The sequence below is a fragment of the Rhinopithecus bieti genome, unplaced genomic scaffold (assembly GCF_001698545.2).
Source record: "Rhinopithecus bieti isolate Rb0 unplaced genomic scaffold, ASM169854v2 scaffold_39998, whole genome shotgun sequence".
Lineage (NCBI taxonomy): Eukaryota > Metazoa > Chordata > Mammalia > Primates > Cercopithecidae > Rhinopithecus > Rhinopithecus bieti.
Window position 1 is genome coordinate 401,244 of NW_016816687.1, and position 21,097 is coordinate 422,340.

Sequence of the window (21,097 nt, forward strand, 5' to 3'; positions counted from 1 at the left end):
AGGGAAGGAAGGAAGGAAGGAAGGAAGGAAGGAAGGAAGGAAGGAAGGAAGGAAGGAAGGAGAAATATTTACAGCTGAATTGATAGGCTATCTGGTATAGATTTCAAAAATCACATGGAGGAAGGGAAGTGGATGGTGCTGTGGATGGGGCCAGCCTGGTGTGGGTGGAGGGTGCTGGGTGCCGGGTACATGATGTTCATGGCACTATCCTACTCCACTACTGCATGTGTTTCAAACTCTGTATGATAAAACATTCACAAAGAAAGCAGCTCTTAAAATTCAGTTTTCTCAACCAAATGTGGAGTCAGCCTTCTGCAGCCCCCAGAGCCAGTATACTGGGAGTTCTTTGTTGTTTGAGACGAAGTCCGGCCCTGTCACCCAGGCTGGAGCACAGTGGCACAATCTCGGCTCACTGCAGCCTCGACCTCCTGGGCTCAAAGGATCCTCCCACCTCAGCTTCCCAAGTAGCTGAGACTACAGGTGTGTACCGCTATACCCAGCTAACTTTGTTTATTTTTTTGTAGAGACAGGGTCTTGCTATGTTGCCCAGGCTGGTCTAGAACTCCTAGGCTCAAGTGATTCTCCCACCCAGGCCTCCCAAAGTGCTGAGATTACAGGCGTGCGCCACCACACCTGGCCGTTGGTGTTTGTTATTCTTGATTCTGGCCTGGTCTCCAAGTCTTTCTCTTGGAGAAGAGGTGAGTCTTGTCTACTGGGTCAAAAAGTGAATTTCCTGAAAGCAGAAGCTCTGGCCTCAGGGCCTGGCAATCCTGGAGACCGGAAAAGAATTCTAACTGGAGAGGCGAATTCTCTGATACACAAAACTTCATCTTCGAATGTGGGTAACTTACCGGGTAGCTCTTCCTGTTTCCAAAGATTTGATTTGGACTAGAGCAACAAAGATGTTTAAAATGTGGTTTGATTTACGAAAGTTTGGCAACCCCCTACCATTCCATCTACTGCCTAAGCCACGTGAGCTTGGCTGGCTCATCCACGTAAAGTTCAGGTGCTGTTAACACCTGGTGGCTGCGTGGGAGAGACACGAATGAGGCCAGGCCCCAAGGGATCTCAAGCAACTCAGAACTCCCGCCACTCCTTGTCCCCTTTCTACACTTGTAGTGCCACAAACTGCAGCTCCCAGAGAACTCCGTCACCAAAACAGTTCATGCCACGGTGTAGAATTTCCTCCATAGATCTGCTCATCTCTACTCCCAACCCGCCGCCCCAACACCTGCCTGTTTGCCTGATTGGGATGGCAGGGTAGCTCCCAGAATCTGTTCCTCCCACCAACAGAAATTCACAGGGAGAAGGCTTGTCAGGGGCCCTTGGGGCCACCCAGCCATGCAACTGGACACATACATTTTATAAGCACTGGTTTCCAACAGATTAATGTAATCAAGGTTTATATGCTCAGAGAAGCCAACAGGATGGGATTGTTTCACTTGAAAGATCAGAAGAAAATTGTAACTAATGTTGTGGAAAATTACTTTGATATTGCTTTCTTGGTACCGAATCACAATTAGGCTGCCGTGAGAAGTACAGGGAAGGAATAAATGAATAGTAACAAATCAACACAAACAGCCTGTGTCAGAGGCACTTTGCTCAGGGAAAGTAACGTAAGCATTACTTAAAGTTTTATGACTGTGTTTGGTGTGATTTACCCAGACTATCCAGTCTGCCCGTCACCTGGCACATGGTGAGGCTGGTCTGGCTACATGGACCATCAGAAGACCCACGTGTGCTCCTTGCCAGGTCTGCCAGCTGTAGAGGGATGATGGCCTTGGCTCCATGCCATATGACACCCCCTGCCAGCCTGAGGCTCCGATCTTCCCAGAAATCCCAGCCGTCCCGTGGGTCCCCAGCCCACCTGTAATCCACACATGTGTGTACTCAGGCAGCTGGGTAGGGCAACAGGGACCTGCACAGCAAGCGCTGTGGCTGCAGCAGGGCAGGGCACTAGCTGAGGCCACCAAACCACAGTCAGATCCACGAGTGTCCCACTCCAGGTAGGGTCCAGGCCCCGGTCCCAGGTAGGCATCTCAGGCACACTCATGCCTCCTCTCCCAGGCTCCTCCTGTAGAATGTGGGCACTGGCTGTCTGGACCCTCTGCCTACATGCACCCCCAACCACGCACACACCAAGGACACACCCAGGCAGTGTTTGCTTGCCCTTTTTCCTGAGTTTGCTTCTAGGCAGGTAACACGTGACCATAGGTACCAGCTCGCTGTCTTCCCTGATGGCGCTGTCCCGAGGGGCCCTGTTCTGCCAGCGCAGTGTCATGAGCTGTTCTGGGGCTCATGTGAGGCTGCAAAGCTCCCACAGGAGAGCTGGCTCTGCTGTGCACCTACTGCTCCAGAAGCCTGGGAGCGGCCAGACCCACTTCTGACAGCCACCACCTGTGGGACTCTGGCCTAGGCATGAGTCAGCACCCATGACTCGCCCACCATCTCCTGGAGGCCACTGCCTTGGCTGCCTCCCTCTGACTCTCAACTCATCCACCTGCCCACGGGAAGCCTCTGGCAGCTGCCAGACCCAGGGCCCCAGCACTGGCCTCCTTGTGCTCTTTTCACCTTCCTTCCTGGTGTCCACGGGCCCTCAATCTGCACTAAGGGCCACACATCATGGGTGCTCGTCCACAATGGGGGTGGGGGTGGAGGGGTTGCAGAATAAGACCCCTTCCTGTGCTCTGGGCTTTCGGCAGGGGTTTGTGCAGGAACCCCTCTGCCTACACCTCCGGCCGCCTTCTCTTTCATCCTGTCTCTGGCTCATAGCACAGAGCAACCAAGAGAGAGTGAGTGGGTTTCCCTGGGGAGGAGTGGTGTCTCCGGGGGTGCACCAGCCTGTCCATGCCCTAGAGCATGTGGACTGTGAGTGTGTGGCTTCTGCTGAGACACCTCCCCTCCTCTCCCTCCAAAGCAGAGAGCTCCCAGGTCTTGGCACCCTGCCAGCTGACCTTCTGTCCTGCCGCATCTTTGGGATGTAGACTGTGTCCCAGCAGCAGACACCTTGCCTGAACTCCCCTCTCCACACTCTGTCTGCCCTGAGATGCCAGAATCACCCTTCCTGCTCTGGCCTCCCTGCCATCCCACCTGTCCCCAGCAGCGCTCTGTGACTCCAGTGGGCCACCAGGTAGGGGTGAAATGGAAGTGGCAGTGGGGGACCTTCGGAGAGGGTCTTGGCCTCACAAAACCAGGAGGTACCCTGACCCCCTTTGTCCAGATCAGAGGGGCTAGATTCTCCAGGGCTGAGCAGGGAAACCGAGTCTCACCTGTGGGGCATGGGTTCAGGGAGAAGTTGTCCACTTTCTGATATCCCCGACAATGTGGAAGAGATCTGAGAGGTGGCGGAATCCTGTTTAAATCTGAGTTGCATCAAAGGCAACAACTGGCTCAATAGACAGCAGCCTTGCCATGACCCCCAAGAGAGGCCACCCTGCTGCTAGGCACTGGCTGGAGGTCTTGCATCAGACACAGCACTCCCACATTGAGACTGATGCCTTCCCTGGGAAGCCAGGACTCTGCCTACTGGGGGTCTTGGCACAGACTTGCTCCTTTCCCCCAAGCCCAGCACACCAGGGCAGCCGTGGAGGCCTGAGCTTCAGGCTGGAAAGCTGGGAGCGGTGATGGCAGGACTCAGCACAAGGACTCACCTGGCGCCTGCTGGGGGGCGAGCTCCGTGGGGTCCTGCAGGCTGATGAAGAGGAGGAGGCCTGCAGCTCCGAACAGCAGGACGGATGAGAACATGCAGGCCAGCCGCATCGTTCCAGGTCGCGGGGTCATCCAGGACTCGCTCAGGGGTCACCTCTCGGGTGTGGGAGGCACGTTCTTCCCTCATCGTCCACACCAGGCGTCCATCAGGCCGAGGTCTACGGGGCAGAGTGGGGACAGTCATCACCGAGGTGCAAGGCACCAGGGCAGGTGGAGGCCCCACTCACTGCAGCAACCCAAGTGTAATTCCCGGATGCCTCTCCCTCTACAAGTTACCCAGGGGTGCCCTTTCCACCCTTTCATGCCCGGGAGGCTGAGGGCAGCCTGTTCCCACCTGTGGCTGGAATGCTAGCTTTCCACCAGGGTCTCCTGTATCTGCACCTCCAGAAAAATCATGTAATGAGACACTGTCTGGCCCTGCCTGGGGAGCCGAAGTGGGAACCCCCAGGCCCCTAGTCAGTAGCCAGCAGCCATCCCCTGCACTGTCCAGACCTCCAAATAAGCATGTGTGCCCCCAGGGTGGGGGCCTAGGTACTGGCGGGAACCTGGGTCCTTGTCCCTGGCACCCGGCCCAGTGGGCACAGAAGATCTTGAATGTGCCTCCACCCTGCTCCTCTCTGTAGGGCACTGGGGACAAGGTCTCCACAGAGCAGGCAGCTCTGAGAAGGGGCCTGCTAGGCTCAAAAAATATTCAGGCACAGACGGACTCCCCCACACCAGCCAGGGCTGTCCTCACTGATGGACTGACAGATGGGTTGGCGGATGGCAGTCCCTCTGGACAGTCACACCAGAGGGAGCTGAGGCTCTGGCCAGACCACAGGAGTCCCTGAGCTCGAGGCCCTTGGCCTGGAGCGGAGGTGGGACAGTTAAACCTGTGTCCAGCAGACTCCAAGCTCAGAGGTGCAGAGGCTGCGTGCTAACACCCCCTCGTGTTCCTGGGGGTGGGCACTAACTGCTCCGGCCACTGCAGACCCAGAGTATATCCATGTGACCTACCCCTTACCCCGCTTCCTCCTAAAGGGCAGGGAGAGAAATTCCCCATCCCCCACATAGCAGCCAGTCATGCCAACAGGGCCAGGCTGCGCATCAAGATGGGGGCACCCCAAGGCCATTTGCCCAAAGGAAGAATATAAGTTCCTGCAGTGGAGGGTAGAGAGAGCATGGGCAGAGTACAGGGGGAGGAAGGCGCAGGCGGCAGGCACCCCAGGGAGCCCCCCTCCTTTGAAGGTCGGTCACTCTGTCCCCTTACTTTCCAGTGGGCCCTGCTGGCCAGGCCCAGGGGACCACCCTTCTTCCACCCAAGGAGCCCTGGGGAAAACTTCCCCACCCTGGCACAGGTCAGTGTCTGAGGGAGGTGAGGCCAGGTGGGCAGCTCCCAGTAGCCTCTGAGGCCACAGCTAGGTAGCTGGTCAAGCCCCAGGCCAAATGTGCTGCTTGGCCGAAGGACATTTCCCTGCCCAGGGACAATACTTCAGCCAGGCGACTCCTCCCCAACATGCACCCAAGCGCTGGGGGAAGAAGCCCCCACATCCAGCCCATGGAGCATGAGGGATGAGAAGAGGCGCTCTCCCTGCTCCCCGCCCACAACTCCCCATGACCAGATTGTTCTCCTGAAAAGCTCAAGGGCTGGGGAGGGTAAATTACAGGTTTGGGTTTCTCCCCTCTGCAGTCTCTGTAATTATTTTTTCATTCAGTTAACTTTAATTAACCTGCCCCAGGCCTCTCCGCACCGGGAAGGCACCTGATGCTGGGCTCTCTGGACTGTGCCAAGCAGGTGGTTCCTGCGGCCTTCCAGCTTTTTACAGAAGCACTGAGCTGGGCCTGTTTTGTCTCTGGAGCTGGCTCCGGGGTGTCAGGCCGGCCCCGACCTCACTGCAATGACCTCTGCCCTAAAGACAAACTGCTACTTCCTGTCACCCACCAAGGCCACCCCTACCCTGCCTGCAGAGGGTAGAAATGGACAGTCACGTGTCCCCAAGGGCTCAGACTCAAAGCCCCTCGTGTGGGGCTGGGGCCTCTCCCTCCATGGCTGCCCTGGATGAGGCCATCCTGAGGACTTGGGGTTCACTGCCTTGCAAAGACACAGATGCAGCAGTGCAAGCCCCACAGCAGGCTGCGACGCCCTACCATTCCCCAAGCCCTTCCCTCTGTGAGGACAGCGCTGCACTGCAGAGTCCGAGGCCCACAGGGCCCAACCCCAAAGGCTCAGGAGAGAGTGAGCGGCTGACGAGGGAGGCAGAGCTGTTCTCTCCAGCCTCACTCGGGGGAGCCCCAGGCAGTCATAGAAAGGAGTTAGAAGAATGGAAAAGACGTCACACACCAACATAGCGGAGCCATGGCTCTCAGATGGGGACCAGGAAGAGCATGCAGGGTCTCTCAGGAGCAGCCGCTGTTGCAGGGTCATGGGGACAGCGTTCACATGTGCACCGCACAGCGCACGGGACCCCAAGCAACGATGTGGGTTCGCTTAACGGCATATCGCACCACATGCCCGGGTGGCGATGCCGGCCACCGGGTCACACACACCATCGATGGTCCCCAGCAAGGTCCCAGCTGGAAAGCAACCGTCACGAGCCCCTGAGTAAGCTGACCACACTTTGGGCGCACTTCCAGCAGCCTCCTGAGTCAGACACCAGGAAGCCAGTTTGACCTAGGGCAGCCTCCAACATCAAGACATTTTGGAAGGAGGGAGGGAGGAAGGAAAACAAGTTCATGGCTAGTGCCCAGCACTACCTGGTAAAACAGCTAATAAGGGGTCAATATCAGGCTCTACCTGATGAACAAAGGGGACTCAGGAGCATGTGTGATCATCATCTCATTTGTTCAGTAGCTGGCGCTGCAGAATGGTTACAAGAGAGCTGGCCGGTGCTCTCTTCTCCCCCAGTCTGTCTCCATTCAAGCCAGTACACACATCCACTGTCAAGGACTAAATAGGTCCTGCAGCCAAGACCTGTCCTCACTTGTTTCTGAACCTGCCCAAACCAAACCCACCCCATGATGCCTGGCTCCAGCCACCCATGTGCCTGGGAACCAGAGCAAGGACCACATCCATGCCCCCAAATCCAGGAAAGGGAAGAGGACACAGACCCAGGACCACACCTCCATGGTGGTAGAGCTTCATCTGTTCGAGTTCCCCCTTTCAAAGACCCTGCCTTTGCTGGCCCCCCAGAAAGAACATGAACATCCTCTCTACACCAGGGAAGCTGGCATTGGAGCCGCCTGTGGCTTCAGGGTCCAGCCCCTAAGCCCCAGACCCCAGCTTTTCCCTCTGGGACCCTCAGCTCTGTGTTTGTTCTCACTGGGGGCCATCTGACCAGCTAACTCCCTGCTCCGTGCAAAGAGAAATCAAAAGGTCAGCGTGCCTCCCCTCCTGGGTAACTGGCCAGCAGTATGGCTGGGCCTTCAATGCCCCACAAGGAAGCCAGCTGGACTCTATAGAAGCCTCCTTTCCCCTAAGGTGTGGGAAGGAAGGGTGGTCACTGACAGACCCCCGGGCATTCCAGGGGGTGTGGAATCCTCTATTGTTCCTCAAGGACCCCAGGCTTCAAAGTCGTAAGTTGTTTTCAAGGCAACAAGAGCTGCTGGTCTAAGAGCTGTCTGTCTGCCTCTCCTGGGAGTCCAGCTGCTGCCTGGGGAGTGGACACCACCATCTGCCACAGACTGGGGCCTGGAAGGCTGGGGGTGGGGCAAAAACCCAGTCACAGGCCTCAGCCTCCACCTGGGACTGTCCCATCCTCACCACAGACTACACCACTCTCAGCTCTGATGACAAGGGCAAAACCTGCCTTCACCTCCCTATACCCATCCCAAGACCATCAAACAATAAGAAAATCCAACCTGCCAGGGGCACAGAAGAGGGAGGGTTCAGGCAAGAAAAATAAACAGCCCCAGAGAGTTTCCAGCAGCTCCTGCCTCACAATTCCCAGTCCCCCTGGTGGCTTTTCTCCCTGAGGCCTGAATGGCGTCACCAATTTTTACTTCAAGAAAAAAAAAAAGATCCAATTAATCTTATAAACACCTCCTGGGACACAGGGCAGGGCGAAGGATTCCTCCCATTTCCTTATTTATTTGATTTAAAAATGTGTCTCTTTGAAGAAATTCACTTCAGGGCACAAGCAAGGACTTGGGAATTCAGCCAAAACACACGCACCTCCAGTGGCGACCGGCAGCAGGCGGACAGACGCATGGACGGCTCCAAGGACACGCTTGGCTGCGGCTGCTTCTGGGCCTGGACGCTCCCCCTAGCCGCCCAGAGGATCCCCTGTGGCCGCGGGGACCTGTCCCCGTGCCTGGCTCCAGATAGCATGGGTGCACCCACGTGGTCAGTGGACCCTGGGCTCTGGAAAGTTCTCTGTCCGGTGGGTCTCCTTGCACCACACGGGCAGGAGAGAACAATGACGTCCCTCCCAGCTGAGGGCTCCCGGAGAAGCTGCTTGTTGGGAGAGAGGCTGCTATGGCAACTTGAGGAGAATGGAGCCAGGCACTGCCGTCACCTTGAATCCGGCACCGTGCCTTCTGCCGCGGTGGCAGCAGCTGGGACTCTGCACCGGTCGCTGGTCCCTGAGCCCCGGCTTCCCTCCTCAGCCTCCTGGCCTCAGGAACTCATCTGCTCCTCGCGGATCCATCGGTCGGAGCCCACAGCCCGGTCCCCCGAGAGCACCACCTCCTTCTGTTTTGTCAGACTAGTTCTTCCCTGTGCGCGGCTCTCGCTTACTTCTGAGATGGGGCTCTTCTTGATTTGAGCTCATTAAAAATCCTGCAGCTAATTAAAACCGCTTTAATGGCAGCGGCGGCGGCAGCAGCAAACTCTGGGACGAGTCCCTCCAGTTTTTATGCGTAGGCATAAAGTTGCAATGCTCTGCAAGGATGACGGATGGGCGCGAGTGCTCAGACTCCAAGGCGGGGCTGCAGACTCTCAGGCTGGCTCCCGCCGTGCTGCTGGGGAGCGCTGGCCTGGGTCCTGAAATCCCCAGAGCCTGGCCTTGGCACACCCTGGCCCCTGCCGGGCTGCACTCTACTCCCGGGGAATGCAATTTACCTGCTGTCCGCTCCCCTGCTACAAGGCAGGGTTCTCTCCACTCCCCCCAGCCCCATGCTCTGCAGCAGGGAGAAAGGGCTTTCTGGGGTGGAGGCTACCCCGTGAATCGGGCTCACGAGGTCCTAAAGCTTGCCGCCATAGCCGTACTAGGAGCACCACAGCCCAGCCTCCCACCATCACGGACACATTGCCAGGTGGAGTCTGAGGGGCGCCTGCAAACACACAGCCACAGCGAGGCGGGCCTGAGAGCGTGGCCAAAGACTGACAGGCCACGTCAACTGACCGCACCATGGACACTTATCTCTGCCAGGGCTTCTTACATATTGAGTACATTTTACGCCAGTGGGGCAGGGCATGGGACAGTCATTCTGCATGTAGAGAAACTGAGTCCCCTCATCCTGGCAGAGTCCGGAATGCTGACACAGTGCCCCGAATTCCCTGAATGTGTGAACTTTGGTCCCCTGAGAGCACCATCACGGTGACAGCCCTTCTCCCACTGTGGGAAGAGCATTTGCCGCCTGCCTCTGACTCTGTGCCTCGGAATCGGGAACCACATGGAGGCCTCTCCCAATCTTTGTATTCCCAGCACCTAGCACAGTCCCCGGCACAGGGAAGGTGATCAATAGCCTCTGCTGCATGTTGAATGAGCACGAGTTAATAGATGGAAGTGTTTGGGGCCATCTGGAGAGAGGCACTCCATGAACTTGGAATTCTAAAAAGGTCATTTATGTTTCAGGGAGCTGAGGGTTTGTTTTCATCAGAGCTGCATTGGAATCAGGTCCAAAGAGTAGCCCAATCCTATGACAGGAGGCAAGGAAGAAGCAAGGAAGAAAAGGTCCCCAGGGAGCCCGATGGAGCCTTAAAACTTGGAATACCCAAGGCACGCTCGCCACCAGGACCTCACTTTTGCCTCCTCATGTCGGTATGACAGATTTCAGATCACAAAGCTTGAAGACGAATATATTTTTAGAGACAAATGTTGATTCTCTCTCTACATATATATGTATATTAACAGGTGCAATGTTTACACAAAAGACAAACGCCACTGAGATGCCACAAAATTGACTGATTGTCCCCTGACATGGTTTGGATATGTGTCCCCTCCAAATCTCATGGTGAAATGTGATTCCCCAGTGTTAGAGGTGGGGCCTGGTGGGAGGAGACTGAATCATGGGGTGGATCCCTCATAAATGGTATGGTGCCATCCCCTTGGTGATGAGTTGGTTCTCACTCAGTTCATGTGAAATCTGACTATTTAAGAGTCTAGGACCTCCCCCTTCATCTCTCTCTTGCCGTTTCTCTTGCCATGTGACCTGCCTCCTCCCACTTTGCCTTCTACCATGATTGTGAGTTTCCTGAAGCCCTCCCCAGAAGCTGAGCAGATGCCAACACCATGCTTCTTGTACAGCCTGCAGAACCGCAAGCGAATTAAACCTCTTTTCCTTATAAATTACTCAACCTCGGGTATTTCTTTATAGCAATACAAAAGTGGACTAATGCATCCCCAAACCTTTAAAATATATTGTGATGCTAGGAAACCCCCCAAAAAACTACAGCTTGCTTGTGTCGATCAAAAAGTCAATGATAGCAACACATGCTATGACATGGGAGACCCTTGAAGACATCATGTTAAGTGAAACAAGCCAGACACAAAATGACAAACACTGTATAATTCCACTTGTGTGGAGTGCCAGGAGTAGTCCAATTCATAGAGACAGAAAGTACAATGCAGGTTACCAGGGACTGGAAGGAGGAACAGGGTGTTGTTTAATGGGTACAGAGTCTCCGTTTGGGATGATGAAAAGGTTCTGGAGATGGATGGTGGTGATGGCTGCCCAACAATGTGCATGTATTTAATGCCACTGAACTGTACACTTAAATATGATTATGAAGTGGGTGGATCACTAGAGGTCAGGAACTTGAGACTAGTCTGGCCAACATGGTGAAACCCCATTTCTACGACAATTACAAAAATTAGCTGGGTGTGGTAGTGCATACCTGTTATCCCAGCTACTTGGGAGGCTGAGGCAGAAGAATTGCTAGAACCTGGGAGGCAGAGGTTGCAGTGAGCCGAGATTGCTCCACTGCACTCCAGTCAGGGCAACAGAGTGAGACTCTGTCTCACAAAAAAAAAAAAAAAAAAAAAAAAAACACCAGGCATGGTGCCTCAGTCTGTAATCCCAGCACTTTGGGAGGCCAAGGCGGGTAGATCATCTGAGGTCAGGAGTTTGAGACCAGCCTGGCAAACATGGTGAAACTCATCTCTACTAAAACTACAAACATTAGCCAGGGATGGTGGCAGCCACCTGTAATCCCAGCTACTCGGCAGGCTGAGGCAGAAGAATGGGAGGCAGAGGTTGCAGTGAGGCGAGGTTGCGACATTGCACTCCAGCCTGGGTAACAAGAGCAAAACTCCGTCTCAAAAACAAACAAACAAAACAAAACAAAACAAAAACCCAAAATCCTCAGTGGAAGCAGCTTGAACAAGGCATGTGGATGTTACAGGGTGGCCATCAGGCTCAGAGCGGGGCACTCCAGGTTCTCTGGCCTGACTTCCCCTCCACTCAAGTCTGATCTTCAGGACTTGAGTTTCCCTATCTCAGAATCAGTCCTCATCCAAAATATCTGCTGTAGATGAGTTCCCAAGTTCCCTGCAGCTCTGGTGTGAGACAAATATCTTGAAACAGGGAGGCACCTTGTGAATTTCATTTGCATAGGGTTACTTTCAAGCATGTCAGGTGGGCTTCAGTCAAGGGCACCCCTCACCCACACCTGCCACCTGTCCCTCACCAGGGATCTGGGTCCGTCCCATGGCATGGCCTCAGGGAGGCTTCCAGGGCTGTCCCCAGAGTTCTACACTCTGGGAAGGCCTGTTTCAGGGATAACTGGGCTCCTATGGCCCACATGAGCCCAGCCAAGCTGTTTCCCTTCTTGACAACCCTGTCCTTGTTTGAGAGATCAAAGGTCACACTGCAAGTGTCAAACTGAAAACCGTTCTCAGGCTCTTTCTGATGTGCAAAGCTGTGCTCCCATGAGGTCTTCCTGGCTGAGGTGAGTTCCACCTGGGCTACTCTTTACCTAGGGGACCATTCCCCTGTGTGAACTCCACTGAGCCCAGCTGGAAGCGTGCCTCCTTTAGTGATAGCTATTGTTTCAAGGCAGAAATCTAACAGGGTCCTTTTCCTTCAAAATCTTTAATTTTAAAGATCTGAAGAAAGCAACACAAGGATCCTTGTGGGGAAGGAAATGTTCTCTATCTCAACCGTATCAATGTCAATATCCTGGTTTTAATACTGTTCTACGGTTTTGCAAGATGTTACAGTCAGGGGAAGGGTGTAAAGGATACATGGAATTTCTCTGCATTATTTCTTACAACTGCATATGAATATATAATTATTTCAAAATTAAAATTTAATTAAAGAAATCAAAACTTAAAATAAAAGTGACTGGGCTTTCAGTTCATGCAGAATGGAAGCAAATTCTAATGTTGTGCACGTAAATAATAGATAGTCATTTCCATGGATCAGCTCCAGCCCCTGTTGTATAAGAAACATTTTAAAGTTAAGGGACTATGCCTTTAATAGGAAAATTTGATGTGTTAGCAACTACTGGTTGATCTTTGTGCACTTTTCAATTGCAAATTGCACTTTAAAAATGCAAACAATTATTAATATTGATTTGGACTAAAACAATATTGAATTTCAATATATTTCCAGCTCTTTTATGAATTACCCTGTGGATACGTGGTGATTATGATAAAAGAGTATTTGCATGCTCAATTTCTTTTCAGTGAGGAACCTTGAAGACGGCTGACGTGATCCATGGATAATGAACTTCACAGGGACAAGAATGGCTCTGAAGCCATCAGCCAGGATCTCAGATTTAGCTGCAGCACAGATTCTCAGGGCCACTTGCCTCGCTGGGCTTTTTCCAAACCAGTATTACAGAGCACAGGTTAGGAACACCTGCTCAAGGCCCAGAATGGGATTTTGAGTCACAGTTTTTAGGGGAAGAAAAGAAAAAGGAACAGATATTTATCATGATTTGGCACGATGCTGCATACTACATAAACATCCCATTTAGCTTTCACACAATAACCTTTTGAAGTAAAAATCATTATCCTTATTTGCCACAGGTCTGGCTCTCTGTAAGGAGATACTGAGATGGAATTTGGGGTGTAAGATGTTTATTAAGGATCAATACCTGCGAAGGAAAAAGGGAGGAAGCTAGAGTGGGAAGAAGTGGAATAGGGATGTAGGCCTTGATGGTGGGCTCTGAAGTGGATTCAGCCTGTCGGAGTGTCCTGCAGAAGGAAGATAGGGCTGGACCTTTACACCTCCCGCTTACTCAGTAGCCGGATGTCTGTTGCCCAGAGAAGGGTGTGATATCAGATGAGGCAGTTTGCTGCAGATGAAGCAGCCCCTCGTGGAGCTGAGGACTGGAGGCTGGCTGCTGACCACACAATCCCCTGGTGGCAGCAAATCCTTCTTGGAAGGAAGATCTGGACAGCAGATCTCCAAGGCCACCACTCTGTTTTGCAGATGATGAAATGAAGACCCAGAGAGACTAAATATGGCCAAGGTTACACACAGGAAATAAGTGCCACCCCAGATCTGACTCAAATCCTCTCTCTCTCCACCCCAGCCACGCTTTTCCAAAACAAAAGCTTAGATCAGACTGTCCTGACCTTCAGTTACTGAGACACGAAGGTCTGTCTCCAGAGGAACACGCAGAAAGTTTGGCTGCGTAAGCAAATACACTCACCTCGCCTCCTCTGCTAACGTCCCTGCAACAGACACGCATGCGTGTGCACACTCTCATGGATACACACTTACTTCTTGGCAATTATCTCATTGCTAATGGAAGAAGGTGGGAACATGAATTATTTGGGTTAAAAGTTCCCTCGACAGTACAGCCTGGAGAGCATCTCTCCCCAGCTGAGCTGCCGGATCCTGCCAAGAGCACCTGGGGATGTAGGATGCGGTGTGGCCGGCCTCCTTTTACTTCTAGAAAGCACTGAGCTATTCACATTTTCCAGCGGCTCTGACATCCACAGCCACAGCAGGGAAAATTACAGGGAGGAAAAAAATTGCATATTTACTTCTCAGAATCAAAAGTTGGGGTATAATATGGACAGAGAGGAGTCTGTGAGTAAACCCGGAGTGCCCCGGCCCCTGGCAGGGTGCAGAGACACAAGGCAGTCCGTAGACTTCCGAGGAGGACAGAATGGCAAGAAGGCTTGGCTGCCTTCCAGGGAATCTCTCCCTGTGGCTGGCACAAGGAGGCCCCAGAGGACTTGTCTTTATGTTTCCAGCTGCCAATAGTGCCTGGCACAGAGCAGGTGCTTGGGCAATGTGTGGTGAATGAAGAGAAGCTAGTAAGAGGATGACGAAGGTGAAAGGAAGCTCTTGCACTGGAGTCAGCTGGGTCCTTTGGGTTGGGGTCACACAGAGTCCAGTGGTTGTGCTCTGGGGGTCCACTCAGCACACATGCATGGCCACACCCTTTGGAAGCAGGCTGGCTTCCAAAGGGTAACCTCCAAGATCTTTTCTTATTTTTATTTTTTTAGAGACAGGGTCTCACTCTATCACCCAGGATGGAGTGCAGAGATGCAATCATGGTTCACTGCAGCCTCGAACTTCTGGGCTCAAGCAATCCTCCCACTTCAGCCTCTTGAGTAGCTTGGACTACTCAATTTAACAGTGCCTGGTTAAATGTTTAATTTTTTGTAGAAGTGGGGTCTCACTATGTTGCCCAGGCTGGTCTCAAACTCCTGGCCTCCAGTAATCCTCCTACCTTGGCCTTCCAAAGCACTGGGTTTACAGGTGAGCCCCCACAGTCTTGACCTCTACCAGTCCAGCATGATTTTCCCTGGAGCTCATCTCAAAACAGGCTGGTCTCTTCCAATGTGAAGGCTCAAGACTAAGAATATGGCAGAACAAAAGTCTCTTGGCCCTATCCTGGATGCTCTGTGGAAAAACAGGTCTCCTTCAGGCCACCAGGAAGGGACCGGCGCTTCAAATGACCTGGAAGCACTAATGAGTGACTGTGCATGGGACAGGAACCTGCCTTCTCCATTAGTCTCTGCCTAAGGTCTCCTTCCAGCTAACATCCTGTGTTCCAAGTCTCCTCCAGCCTAGTGACCCCTTGGTGCCCTTCTTTTTCCCCACAGGGTGTTGGAAAGCCAGAAATGTGGGTCCAGCCTAACATTTCCTCCCTCTCTCCTGACACTCAAGTGCAGATCTGGCCTTCTGAACATGTGTCCTGTCTTTCTTTCCCAGTCCCTCAGTGCGGCTCTGATTCAGGACCTGTGGCCTGGACAGCTCCCCATCTCGACACCTGCCTTGCAACACATCTGTGGTCACTCCCGAGCCCCCCAGGTGCCCAGTGACCCAAGTTAAAATGTCTCAGCATGGTCCACCAGATCTGTGAATATCCTGCCTCTGCCGACCTCCCGTGCCCAGTCTCATCTCTCACCATTCCTTGATGGCCCCCGGGCCAAGTGAGGCATCCTCCTGTGTGTTCCCAGAGACTAATGGCTTTTCTACCCTGTGAGACGGTAGCACAGGGGAGACAGCACTCAGCATTCAATGCTGTCACTGGGAGATTTTGGTCATCCTCATGTTATATATCTGAGCTTCTGTTTTCCCAGCCACTCAGTAGGTCCCTGGTGGACTGGTATCACGGAACTGAGAAGATCCCTGCAGTGGTGGGATGCTGCCCTGGGGTGGAGGAAGAGGCTTGGGTCAGGTGGAATAGGCTGCTGGATCCCAGTCCTCTCTGCAGGGTGCCTGCTCCTCCACGGCAGGTCTCACCATCTTTCCACATGGCTCTGCTGAATTATTCGCTTATCTTGAACAACATCCAAGGGAGTCTGGTTTCTCTGGTTTCTCTCCCTAAGCCTGCAGCCTCTTTTCTACCATCCTGGGTTTCGCATGCCCTCATCACTCAGCCTCAAGGACACAGGCAGAAGAGCTGTAAACCATTATGATCCCTGTACATGGGGCTCCGTGGCATCTGTCCCAGGCGGGGGCAGGTGGGGCAGGGATGTGGGCAGCACTCGGCTAACTGGGACCATCTCAAAGCAAAAGAGCATCCACACAGACCCCACACTCATGCCCCGGTGCCCCCCTGCCGGCTGATCACACAAGGGGTTGCTTGAGCCCTGACTTCTTATGTGATTGCTCTAAAGAGGAAGGAAGACAGGCATTTTTATAGTGGGACTCAAAATGTCAGTCATTGGTCTTTAGTGAGTAGTTGTTTGAAGCAGCTCATTTCGTATAATAACTACATGACACTTTCATAATAAAATATATGTTTCAAATGATTCATCCCATGACCCTTGGTAGCAGACTGAGACCTTCAGATCTTCCCATTTGGAAACCTGGATTTTTTTTTTTTTCTTTTTTAAGAGTCTGGGTCTCGCTCTGTCACCCGGGCTGGAGTGCAGTGGTGTGATCATGGCTCACTGCAGCCTCAAACTCCTGGGCTCAAGTGGTCCTCCTGCCTCAGTCTCCTGTGTAGCTGGGACCACAGATACATGCTATAACCCCCAACTAATTTTCAGAAATTTTTATAGAGATGGGGTCTCACTATGTTGCTCAGGCCAGTCTTAAACTCCTGCCCTTATGTAATCCTTCCACCTCAGCCTCCTAAAGTGCTGGAATGACAGGCATAAGCCATCACACTGGGGCAAAAGTTGTTATTATTATTATTATTATTATTATTTTATTATTATATTGAGATGGAGTCTCTCTCTGTCACCCAGGCTGGAATGCAGTGGCATAACCTTGGCTCACTACAACCTCTGCCTCCCGGGTTCAAGCGATTCTCCTGCCTCAGCCTCCTGAGTAGCTGGGACTACAGGCATGCACCATCACACCCGGCTAATTTTTGTATTTTTAGTAGAGACGGGATTTTGCCGTATTGGCCAGGCTGGTCTCAAACTCCTGGCCTCAAACAATCTGCCTGCCTCAGCTTCACAAAGTGCTGGGATTATAGGCATAAGCCACCACACTGGACCCAAAATTATTTTTTAAATGAAACATCTGATGACCCTTGTAGCAATGCAGACCTTTAGACCTTCCAATTTGGAAACCTGGATTTTTAACTTGAAATTTCCTGATTCTGAAATTGGCAAGCAATGCACATCTTTAAAAACTTACTTGAGCCTTATGTCTATGCTGGATTTGGCCTGAGGTCTACCACCCATTGCCCCCTCTATGATGAAAGAGGACTCAAGTGACCCTCCTGCTTCAGCCTCCTATGATGAAAGAGGGGGCAATGGGTGGATCTCAGGCCAAATCCAGCATGGACATGAGGCTCAAGTAGGAGCCTACATTGGGGAAAGACAGATGATCCTGCTGGACTGCCACTCTCGAGTTCCCCCAACCCAGGAACCTGGATTGGGGAAAGGCAGGCGACCCCTGAATAAGAACAATGCTTCCCAGTTCAAGGACTTTTGTGCAAAATCAGCTGAGGGAGAAAAATCCTCTGGGAAGAGAGGCTGCTACAGTCTCGCCGGTCAGAAGCTGGTTCCTACAGCTCTGTGACCAGATGGCACTTAAACATGGTTGTTCAAGCCACCCAGTCTGTGGCCTTTGTTATGGCGGCCCCGGCTGCTGACTTCAGTCCCTGTGCCAGGAAGGCTCAGCCCTGACCTACAGGGCAGCCTCCTCAATGGGGCAGGAAGGAGGCTGGGGTGTTGCCAGGAAACCAGCTCTTGCGTGGTTCAGTGGTTGCCATCAACCGTGTGCAGGGTGAGACCACGCACTGGACACAGACCCTGCCTAGACCAGGATGTTTTTGGAGGCGAGAAACAGAAAAACCAGCTCATCAGGAAAATCGAGGCTCCACAGTGTCACTGGGGACCAAGGCTCTGCTAGTGGCTCTGCAGCTCTGTCCTTGGGGTGGGTTTTATCCTCAGAGAGCTCCCTTCATGGTTCAATGGCTACAGCCATAGTCCAAGCTACAGGCATCCTCATTATGTCCAGTAGAAGGGAGGGAGTCCCATCTGTAACCAGGGAACAAGTCCCTGGATCCTGAGCCAATAGAACCTCCTGACCCAGTGTGCCTGGGGCTGAGGGGATGCTCTGTGCTGGGGGTGGTGCAGGCCTGGCTACTGGAAACAGTGGGATGGAACTGCCCTGGGGTCAGCCCCTCCCAGCTCTGTGAGTAGGAGACAAGAGGGATGGGGACACAGGGATGGCCCCAGGGCCCACTACACATTCACTCCTTTGCTCCTGAGTGGACATATGTACACACACATGTGTGACCATGCAGGTGTGTCTCTATGGCTCCATCCTGTGTATCTGTGTGCCGGGGTGTGCACATGCTGTAGACATGTGTGCACACACGTGTACTCATTTCAGAAACTCCCACTCCTCTGCCTGCGGCCACCAGCCCGGAGCAGTCCAGCCACAGCCAGAACACACCCAGCTCCTGGCCAAAGGGAGAATGACCCTGGCAGCCTTCACTGGGTCTCGCTCTGTCTGGGTCTCGCTCTGCAGGGCTTCCTCCTAGTTGCTGCCCAAGGTCAGGTCTGCTTCCTGGAAGAGGGAAGTGAGGCTCTCTTGTCCAGGCAGCCGGGAGGGAAGGCAGTGGGAGGGTGGCCTGGGGTTGGGGGTACTCCGGAGTAGCAGCCCAGCATGACCATCTGCCATCTGTGCCTCCCGCTCCTCTCCCTACTCCATCCCCTCTCCACCCACTCTCCGCCTCAGGGTGCATCACTCTGGAGACCCCTGGGGATTGGAAGCTAATTTTCCACGATCATTAGTGATGGAAAGACCTCAGGTTCTGCCTTTAATTAAAGTCAAACGTGGGGCTGAGAAGTGCTGCGCTGCATGCAATCGTCCTCTTCCCACTTGTAAAAGCCATATGCAAATAATTAAGCCAGGCATGGGAGCCGTAATTAAAAATTTCACAGACCCCCTCATTAGCTGAGCAGTCTGCACAGAGGAGCGGGACCCAGCCCCTCCCCCATGCCGACGGCAGCTCCTGCAGATGGTTAATTGGGGCTGGGGGAAGTAGCAGGCCACACCTAGGTGACAGTGCACCTGGTAATAAGCTGACAGGGCTCCTGGCCTCCCGGGCCAGCAGCGATGTCTTCCCACCTCTGTCCAGGAGGCCTCCAGCCAGGGCCAGAGCTCCTGGACTGAAGTGGCTGAATCCCGCCATCCCTCCATCCTAGTGCAAGGAGACCCTAACCAAAATCTCCTAGCCTCCCCTGGCCCCAACCCTGACTTGTGCACAGCTAGGATCTACTGACAAAAGTGGGGAGAAGAGGCTAGGTGCGGTGGCTCATGCCTGTAATCTAAACACTTTGGGAGGCTGAGACGGGCAGATCACATGAGGTCAGGAGTCCAAGACCAGCCTGGCCAACATGGCGAAACCCCACATCTACTAAAAATACAAAAATTAGGCTGGGCGCGGTGGCTCAAGCCTGTGATCCCAGCACTTTGGGAGGCCAGCCTGGCCAACATGGCGAAACCCCACATCTACTAAAAATACAAAAATTAGGCTGGGCGCGGTGGCTCAAGCCTGTAATCCCAGCACTTTGGGAGGCTGAGGTGGCAGGATCACGAGGTCAGGAGATCGAGACCATCCTGGCTAACACAGTGAAACCCCGTCTCTACTAAAAAAATACAAAAAACTAGCCGGGCAAGGTGGTGGGCACCTGTAGTCCCAGCTACTCGGGAGACTGAGGCAGGAGAATGGCGTAAACCCGGGAGGCGGAGCTTGCAGTGAGCCGAGATCCGGCCACTGCACTCCTGCCTGGGCGACAGAGCGAGACTCCATCTCGAAAAAAAAAAAAAGTACAAAAATTAGCCAGACATGGTGGCGCGAGCCTGTATTCCCAGCTACCCAGGAGGCAGAGGCAGGAGAATCGCTGGAAACCGGGAGGTGGAGGTGGCAGTGAGACAAGATCATGCCACTGCACTTCAGCCCGGGCGGCAGAGGGAGACTCTGTCTCAAAACCAAAAAAAAAGAAAAGTAGGAGAAGGGTCTCAGCTAGAGCCCAGAGACCCCTTCAGCTTGACATTTTTGCAGCCCCTCCTCCCAGCATGCCCAGGAAGAAGGCAGGTTCAGCAGACCCATTTCAACCCCTTCCACACACACAGATGTCCTCAGGCCTGGTGGCCACTATGCAGGGAGTGCCACACTTGAAGACAAAAGCTCCAGACAGACAGGAGAGCCACAGAACTGGGGGTGGGGAGGCAGGGAAATGTGTCTGACCTCACTGTCCTACACATTCTCTGGCCTCCACCACTCCCCCTGCCCCACCCAGGGTCCCTGGCTCCCGCCTTCGGTCCCCGCCAACGTCTGGTTCACCTCATGTCTGGAATCGATCCTGCCAGACAAGTCCACTGCAGGCATCATCTCCAGTTACTCATTGACATTTCCAAATGAATATTCACTCGTCCCAATCACAGCTACTAGTTTTCCATCTGGCCTGATCAATGGGACTCCTCAGAAGGAGTCATGCTCACCAGAGGCACTGATCGATGTGTGGGAAGCTGCTCGGCGGGCGCGAGGACCAGCTGTGTCCTCCCAGCCACGACACCCGGACATTGGCCAGTTCACCTCGCCCATGGACCACATGACCCTGGGCTGGGCCAGAGCTTCCACACGGCCTGGACTCCTACTCCTTCTGGTTATATACATAAACCGGAGGTGACTGCCAATCCAGGAAGTGGCTCTCCTTCTGAGGATTTGGGGGATCTCATGGGGTCACAGGGAGTGTGGAGCTGGGTGCCTCCTGCCTGGGTCCATCCTGAGTCACAGCATCACCCCACGTGATGTCTTCATCCAGGTCCCTGAATTCAGCCCTTCCCCATTCAGGCCTCTTCCTTCTTGGTGGCTCAGAAAATGTTATTTCTCTTTCTTCCTCTCCTCTGTCAAACAGAGATGCAGGCTCCCCTGCCAAGGATGGTCAGACATCCACGCCAAGCATCCTGCTCTCAGAAGCTGGCCCAGGGCTGTCTCATCCTGGCTGACTCTCCACCTCGTTTCTCATCATTCCTCAACACTCTTGCTTTGACTGTCAGCTCCTCCAGTCATGTGGGCCCCGACTGCCCGGCCGGTCAGAGCCCCTGCCCAGCTTCTCTTCCTGTTTCTCCACATCTTCCCCATTGCAAACACATCTGCCTAAGAACTTGCACTTTGTGTCACTGACATGAGATGGTACACAAAGATGAAAAAATACTTTTGATGGGGGGCCAGGCACAGGGGCTCACATCTGTAATCCCAGCACTATGGGAGGTCGAGGCAGTTCGATCACTTTGAGGTCAGGAGTTTGAGACCAGCCTGGCCAACACGGTGAAACCCCATCTCTGCAAAAAAAAAAATACA

At 53.4% G+C, this 21,097-nt stretch overlaps 1 protein-coding gene across 3 annotated transcripts in view; it reads right to left on the reverse strand.

Moving 5' to 3' along the window:
• Window positions 1-21,097, reverse strand: part of CHST8 (carbohydrate sulfotransferase 8) — a 152,749-nt gene that overhangs the window by 81,695 nt on the left and 49,957 nt on the right. For 2 of the 3 annotated variants that reach the window (XM_017855046.1, XM_017855044.1), the window contains one exon: window positions 3,651-3,866. In XM_017855046.1, the coding sequence (XP_017710535.1) occupies window positions 3,651-3,780 (130 nt within the window). In that variant the 5' untranslated portion in view covers window positions 3,781-3,866. Of the gene's footprint in view, window positions 1-3,650; window positions 3,867-7,858; window positions 8,531-21,097 lie in introns of those variants that run through there. The other variant, XM_017855045.1, reaches the window with a different exon arrangement.